Below are 7,014 nucleotides of genomic sequence, written 5' to 3'. Positions count from 1 at the left end.
CAGACAAAGGGGCTAAAGGAGCTGCCCATTGTCTGCAGATTTCGGCTCCGTTCCTCAAAAAAGCGATCGAAATCGACTTGGTCGACCCTACAAAGGTACATGTAACGCCTCCGGGTGTGGATACAGACGTCGGAAACGTTATGGTGTCCATGGACGGTCTTCAAAAGAAGTACCAGTACGCAGATGGAGGCCACATACCGCTTGAAAAAGCCATTCGACATGCTTTAAAAAAAGAATTCGTCTTCTTCTACGATACTTCGAAACATGATGCGTCAGTCACGAGGCGACTTCGCAAGTACCTGGATCGACAATGGACTTGCATCTCGCCGATTGCCGAGAGCTGTTTGAGTCAACTAAGCAACTCCCAGAGAAGCCTCATTCATCCGAAGTCGAAGTACCAGATCGCGTGGTGGATGAATGCCAGTGGATGATTCGAGAGAGTGAGCTATGGAGTAGCCGTTCGATATTCTTCATCAAGTTTACAACAAAGCAATGGTTATTCTTTTAATGTACAACTACATGGACTCACAGTCAACATCTTTGGTGCAAAATATCATTTTGGATTGCTATTGGATCTGTGTTACTTTTTGCGATATTCAGGGCATCGTCGCTGCTTTAATCGTGTTATCCTCGCGCAGTTGCAGTTGACGGCGTAAAATCTTGCCCGACATCGTCTTAGGAATCGCGTCCACGAACTCAACTTGGCGGATGCGTTTGTACGGAGCTACTTTCTCGCCCACAAACGTCATGATCTCTTCAGGGGTGCTGGAAGCACCTTCCCGTAGCACCACAAACGCCTTCGGGATCTCTTCACTAGATTTCAAGTCTTTGCCACGCACACAGCAGGAGTCAACGACGGCTGGATGGCCGTGTAGAACGTCCTCCAGTTCAGCAGGGGCCACTTGATGTCCCTTGTATTTGATCATCTCCTTAACTCGGTCGACGATGAAGATGAAGCCATCATTGTCGATGTAGCCAACATCGCCAGTGTGGACGAAGCCATCCTGTGTGATCGACTTCTTGGTCTCTTCCGGGCTCTTGTAGTATCCCTCCATCATAGCGGGGGTATGAATCAACAACTCGCCCACTTCGTTCGCTCCCAATTCCTCTCCGTTGCTAAGTGATACTACACGAAGTTGAGAGTTAGGCAACAACTGACCAACCGAACCGGGTCGGTTGATCTCGTAAGCCGGCATCGTCACGGGTCCACACAGCTCGGTCATACCGTAGCCTTGGCCCACCTTGGCTCCAATACGCTTGAACACCGCCTCCTCCACCTCAGTACCCATAGGAGCTCCACCTGCGCCGATATATTTGAGGCAGGACAGGTCGTATTTGTCCACAATCGGGTGTTTGGCGAAGAACTGGACAATGGGCGGCGCCACATAAACGTTCCAGACTTTGTACTTGACAATGGCACTGAGGTATTCCTCCGGCATGAATTTAGGCAGGATGATCGTCCCCCAGCCACGGTAGAAGGCCATGTGGAACAGCAACGTGGACATGATGTGGAAGAACGGTAGTACAGTCATTGTGTACTCCATATCTTTCTCCGAATGACTGGACATCATGGCACCAGCGAACAATGCGCGTCCAGTCAGAAGCACACCTTTCGGTCGAGCAGTGGTGCCACTAGAGAAAGGCATAGCGACGATGGCTTCCGGGTCCACTGGAGGCAAGTTCGGGAACGGAATGTCCTTCGCTAGCATGTCCCTTGAAAAATAATACAATTAGTTAGCATAGCGGTAAGTAGGGAGTAGTAGTTTGATATTACGCACTCAATCGACATCAATTTGACGGAGATGTCGGCGTGTCCAATGGTGTAGACTCGGTTCAAGTCGATTCCGCTGATCGACGCAGCTTTAACGGCGATGTCCACCGTCTTGGCGTTAGTGATGATCGCAACGGACTGCAAGGATGGTTAAGTTAGTCAACCAGGGCAATGGACCTTTAATATGATAAATCATACCTCCGAGTGCTTCATTTGGTCAGCGAGTTCGTGTTCGTTAAACATCGGCGACGCGGTGGAGCACACGGCACCAAGGCGGGTTAGTGCCAGAAAGATAACCGGGTATTCCACGCAGTTAAACGAGTGCAGCGTCACAACCTGTAACAACAAATACACGAAGCTTTAGCGAATGCTTAACCATTGTTAAGCACCGGTGGCTACTTACATCTCCCTTCTTGATGCCCTCGGCAGCCAATGCAGCACAAATCTTCCGAGCTTGGTCGTGGACGTCCGCGAACGTCAGTGTTCGCTCGGTGATGGCGCAAATGTAGGCGGGTTTGTTTGGGATGTTGGCGGCATGCTCCTCGACCCAGTCCCAAGCTGTCTTGTCCTTGGGGATCGGAATCACGCCGTGTGGTGAAGAGAAGACCATTTCGATGGTCGGATAGATATCAATGAGTGCCGTGCAGACGACGAGTCAAAAGCAGAAATGAAGATGTTGCGTGTCATATCCCCCCAAGGTTTCATGGCCAAGCATGCTGTGGTGCATGGCATGCATGCAGCGCCTTGCAGGCCGATTGCAGAGGTCAAACAAAGAGCTCACGCAGTGAAGAGACCATCAGAGACCACCCGTGGCCTCATGACCATCGACTGCTTGTCAAGGTGTCCGGGGCTCGTCTGACGTGGTCATCCAGCAGTGCTGGACCTGCACGTGCGAGGCCATGGCCTCCCAGATGGAGCAAAGGTGTCCACAGTAATATTACTAGTGGTGGTTGGTGATTCACTACAGTACCTGCATACGTTACGCAGTTTGTGATGAAGAGAACCACGAAGATTAAGTATTTTTTTTTTTTCACGTTGAAGTGAGAGTCCACCATTGGTGTCTTGGTCTTATGATCTTGTCTGGTGTGGGCGGTGGCGGTCGTTGAATCTTCATCAAGAACAAACAAACGCTTACCGACAATATTCCAGTTAAATTTGATTCCTGGTTGTTTACAACCGACACCCCCTTACTTGCTGCATCTTCTTGTCTTCTACTAATTGCAGCTTCCGTCGAAGGATTTTACCTGACAAACTCTTCGGAATAGTGTGGGCGAACTCTATCTCACGTACTCGTTTGTAGTCCGCCACCTTGGCAGCAACAAAGGTGATCAATGCGTCACTTGTCAACTCTTCTCCCTTCTTGAGCACTACGAACGCCTTGGGGATCTCTTCCCCAGTATCCAAACTTCGACCACGTACACAGCACGAATCAACGACTGATGGATGAGAGTTCACCACGTCCTCGACTTCTGCCGGGGCTACCTGGTGTCCCTTATACTTGATGAGCTCCTTTAGTCGATCCACAATGAAAATGTAGCCATCGTCATCGATGTAGCCAAGGTCACCAGTCCGAAGGAATCCATCTTCTGTGAAAGCTGCACGAGTTGCCTCCGAGTTGTTGTAGTATCCCTTCATCATCGTTGGAGTACGGAACAATAGCTCTCCTGTTCTATTCGCTGGTAAATCTTCTCCAGTCTCGAGATCTTTCACCTTCAGCTCCGTATTGGGGTGCAACGTGCCTGAAGACCCAGCTCGAACGATAGCCGGGTATGATCGACAGCCACAGCCTACGAACTCTGTCATCCCATAGCCTTGCAACACTTGGATACCAAGACGCTCCATGACAGCGCGTTCGACTTCTTTGCCTAGTGGCGCTCCTCCAGACTTCACATACTTAACGTGGGAGAGATCGTACTTGGCTACAATGGGGCTTTTAGCCAGGAACGTGACAAGTGGCGGGGCGAGGTTGATCATGTCTAGCTTGTATTTCTCCACCATTCGCAGGAACGTTTCGGGTGTGAATCCAGGTAATACGATCATTACCTTTCCGTGGTACAGCGTGACGTGGAAATTCATGGTCATCATGATGTGGAAGAAAGGCAACATACCTAGAACGGGTTCTGTCTTGCTCTCCCTGTAGCCTGGGATCATTCCAGACGCGTACATTGCACGTGCCGTGAGCTCCACGCCCTTCGGACGGCCTGTTGTACCGCTGGAAAACGGCAACGTCACGACTTGCTTCGAGTCGATAGGCGGGATGTCCGGGAACGGCAGGTTCATTGCGATTAAATTCCTATAAACAAATAGGATAAGCTTTCACTGTATCAACATGTACTATCATAACGTACTCAATTGACTGTAGTTCTGAAGAACAATCAGCTTGACCAAGCGTGTACACCCGTGAAAGCAGGATACTACACAGTCCAGCGGCCTCCACCGCAACGCTGGTGAACTTCTTGTGCGAAATAATGGCAACCGCCTTCAAAACAACGAAGTTAGTTAGAGAATACATGTAGCCATCTTTTTCTTGGAACTTACTTCAGCGGTCATAATCTGGGTAGCCAGCTCCTGGGCGTTAAAGAGCGGGGATGACGGTGAACAGATCGCTCCGAGACGATTAAGCGCCAGGAATACCACAATGTACTCGAGACAGTTGAATGAGTGCAAGATCACAACCTGTAGCAGCACAACGTTGGAATTTTGCAGCTAATACGGGGCAGCATTACCACGTACGTCACCCTTTTTGAGACCGTTGGCTGCTAAACCTGCACACAGTTGCTTAGCTTGGCGGTGAAGCTCCGCGAAAGTTAGTGTCTTCTCCGTGAGCCCGCAGATGAACGCCGGTTTGTCGCCTTTGGTGTTCGCATGTTGCTCCACGACGTTCCAAATCGATGCGTCGTCCGGGATCGGGAGCGTCGGGCACCTGGACCTGAAGATCATCCGTAAGGGTGACCGGACGCAACGGAGACGCAGAATTCGCTGCGAAGACCGAAATGATGACAAAGCCAAGTGCGAATCAACAGGGTGCCCCTTTTTAGCACCAATCACTCGACAAGAACGACAGTAACGTGAAAGCGGAACAATTCATTCGTCATGGCGTTAAAATGTACTACATGGTCAACTACATTAGGCTCAACCTCTCCTGTCATAGACGGCTCTTAATTGATCTCGCCGCCGCTACCTTTTTATCCTGTTCGAGCTGCAGTTTGCGTCGTAGAATCTTGCCCGACAGACTCTTCGGAATGACGTCGATGAACTCCACTTCGCGCACCCGCTTGAAGCTCGCCACTTTGGACGCTACATATTCCATCAACGCGTTGGACGTGAGCGGTTCATCTCCGCTGAACTTACGCACCACAAAGACTTTAGGGATCTCACCACCCGTCTCCAAGTCAAGTCCCCGCACGCAGCACGAGTCAGCGACTTGAGGGTGCGAGTTCACTACGTCCTCGATCTCAGCAGGTGCAACCTGGTGGCCCTTATACTTGATAAGCTCCTTGAGTCGATCGACAATGAAGATGTAGTCATCCTCATCGATGTAGCCTACATCACCGGTGCAAATGAAGCCATCGTCCGTGAAAGCTTCACGAGTAGCTTCTGGGTTGTTAAAGTAGGCTTTCATCGCTCCTGGCGACCGGATCAACAGCTCTCCACGTTGATTTACAGGTAAGTCGACTCCTGTTTCAATACATCGCACTCGAAGTTCCGTGTTGGGGAGTAGTTTTCCAGCTGAGCCTTTACGATATTCCGTTCGGGAGGTGTGAGTAGCAGAACCAGCAAGTTCCGTCATGCCGTAGCTTTGAAGAACTGGGAGTCCAAGACGGTTCTGAATGGCATCAAAGAGTTCGCCGCCTAAAGATGCAGCTCCAGAGGCCAGTCGGTTCAACGAGGATAGGTCGTATTTGTCTACAAGAGGATGTTTCGCCAAGAACTGGACGATCGGTGGGACGACGTAGACTGTATCAAGTTTGAAGTTCTCGATGACTCGTAGGAAGCTCCCAGGCTCGAATCGAGGCAACACGATCATGGCGATCCGTTTGAAGATCGTCACGTGGAAGATCATGGTCGCTGCGATGTGATAAAATGGCAGTACGGCGAGGATGTAGTCTGCATCGACATCAAGAGCAGACACACGAGCACCGCAAGCGTACATGGATCGAGCTGTGAGCTCCACGCCCTTAGGACGACCAGTAGTGCCGCTTGAAAATGGTAGCAACACGACGTCGTCAGGGTTGATACGTGGGAGACTCGGGAATGGCAGGTTCAGCTCAATCAGAGCTCTGGGGACACAATCAACGGTTTAGTTGGAATACAGGACGAGGTGGGGCCTACTTACTCGATGGTTTGCAATCCAAGGGCCCCTTTGGCGTGTCCAAGTGTGAACATCCGATTGAGTGGGATGCCAACACGTCCTGCAGCCTGAGTAGCCATCTCAGCGAATGCCACGTGCGAGATCACTGCGGATGCCTGGAACTAATGAGTTAGTGACGAGATTTGGTGGAGCATGACACTATAACTGTACCTTTGAAGCGCGCATTTGGTCCCCGAGTTCGTCGCTGTTAAAATGTGGCGACGACGGGGAACAAATTGCACCCAAACGGTTCAACGCCAAGAACACGATAGGGTACTCCAGGCAATTGAACGAGTGCAAGATTACGATCTGTACCGATAACATTGCGGTTGGTACGGTTTAGTACAGAATTGCACCAAAAGAGAAAACTTACGTCTCCTTTCTTGATGCCGTTCGCGTAGAGCCCAGCGCAAATGCGTTGAGCCAAGTTGAAAACCTCTGCGAACGACAGCGTTCTCTCGGACATCCCACAGACAAGTGCAGGTTTGTCCCCATTCTCATGCGCATGTTGTTCCAACTTGTTCCAGATTGCTGCGTCGTCTGGGATCGAGACGTCGGAGTGCGGCGACTTGAAGATGATAGACATCGAAGACGAATTCACTAGTCGTGACGAGAAAGGGTTGGCTCGAAAATGGCGAATTGAAAAGTGAATCCAAGAAGCTAACAACAGTTTAGCTTCCTGCTTAGGATAATCAAAAATCTTGATTATCAGAAAAGTGGCTTCGAATGGCACCAGATTCGATACGACAAGAATGACACCAGCATTGTTTATAAAGTACTACTGGTACGTGCTTCACTTATTCCAAGACTCAACTCACTCAACTGCATATAGCAGCACTTACAGACGACTTTGCATCGCCTTAATCTTCTCATTCTGACGGATCTGCAGTTC

The 7,014-nt window shown here is 50.2% G+C and overlaps 3 protein-coding genes across 6 annotated transcripts in view; all 3 read right to left on the bottom strand.

Moving 5' to 3' along the window:
* Positions 1–524: 524 nt before the first annotated feature.
* On the bottom strand, positions 525–2,706 carry PPTG_01234 (hypothetical protein). Its single transcript, XM_008894469.1, has 4 exons — positions 2,175–2,706; positions 1,970–2,107; positions 1,779–1,909; positions 525–1,713 (listed from the first exon to the last, which is right to left on the bottom strand). Exons 1-4 carry the CDS (start codon positions 2,379–2,381, stop codon positions 597–599), a joined length of 1,593 nt encoding a protein of 530 aa, XP_008892717.1. The 5' UTR covers positions 2,382–2,706; the 3' UTR covers positions 525–596.
* On the bottom strand, positions 2,685–4,821 carry PPTG_01233 (hypothetical protein). Of its 4 annotated transcripts, XM_008894465.1 has the most exons (4): positions 4,505–4,821; positions 4,310–4,447; positions 4,120–4,250; positions 2,685–4,064 (listed from the first exon to the last, which is right to left on the bottom strand). In XM_008894465.1, exons 1-4 carry the CDS (start codon positions 4,709–4,711, stop codon positions 2,942–2,944), a joined length of 1,599 nt encoding a protein of 532 aa, XP_008892713.1. In that variant the 5' UTR covers positions 4,712–4,821; the 3' UTR covers positions 2,685–2,941. The 4 variants fall into 4 exon arrangements, with proteins under 4 accessions (XP_008892713.1, XP_008892714.1, XP_008892716.1 ...); XM_008894466.1 differs by having other exon boundaries at positions 4,310–4,821; XM_008894468.1 differs by having other exon boundaries at positions 2,685–4,250.
* A 14-nt stretch (positions 4,822–4,835) lies between these two features.
* The window catches only part of PPTG_21018 (hypothetical protein), a gene marked incomplete at its 5' end in the record, with an annotated part of 7,325 nt that continues 5,146 nt past the window's right edge, over positions 4,836–7,014 (bottom strand). The window contains 4 exons of the mRNA XM_008895470.1: positions 4,836–6,051; positions 6,108–6,238; positions 6,294–6,431; positions 6,496–6,801. Of these exons, the coding sequence (XP_008893718.1) occupies positions 4,917–6,051; positions 6,108–6,238; positions 6,294–6,431; positions 6,496–6,801 (1,710 nt within the window). The 3' untranslated portion in view covers positions 4,836–4,916. The remainder of the gene's footprint in view (positions 6,052–6,107; positions 6,239–6,293; positions 6,432–6,495; positions 6,802–7,014) is intronic.

This window comes from Phytophthora parasitica (assembly GCF_000247585.1).
Source record: "Phytophthora parasitica INRA-310 unplaced genomic scaffold supercont2.3, whole genome shotgun sequence".
Taxonomy (NCBI): domain Eukaryota; phylum Oomycota; class Peronosporomycetes; order Peronosporales; family Peronosporaceae; genus Phytophthora; species Phytophthora nicotianae.
This window is presented reverse-complemented; position numbering and strand designations above follow the sequence as displayed.

Bases quoted from the DNA above. Each gene is read 5' to 3' on its own strand.
- PPTG_01234 (XM_008894469.1), bottom strand. From the start codon at position 2,381: ATGGTCTTCTCTTCACCACACGGCGTGATTCCGATCCCCAAGGACAAG. The intron at 2,108-2,174 runs GTAAGTAGCCAC...TTGTTGTTACAG, and splicing joins AGGGCATCAAGAAGGGAGAT to GTTGTGACGCTGCACTCGTT. The intron at 1,714-1,778 runs GTGCGTAATATC...TTATTTTTCAAG, and splicing joins GTCAAATTGATGTCGATTGA to GGACATGCTAGCGAAGGACA.
- PPTG_01233 (XM_008894465.1), bottom strand. From the start codon at position 4,711: ATGATCTTCAGGTCCAGGTGCCCGACGCTCCCGATCCCGGACGACGCA. The intron at 4,448-4,504 runs GTACGTGGTAAT...GTGCTGCTACAG, and splicing joins ACGGTCTCAAAAAGGGTGAC to GTTGTGATCTTGCACTCATT. The intron at 4,065-4,119 runs GTACGTTATGAT...ATTTGTTTATAG, and splicing joins TCAGAACTACAGTCAATTGA to GAATTTAATCGCAATGAACC.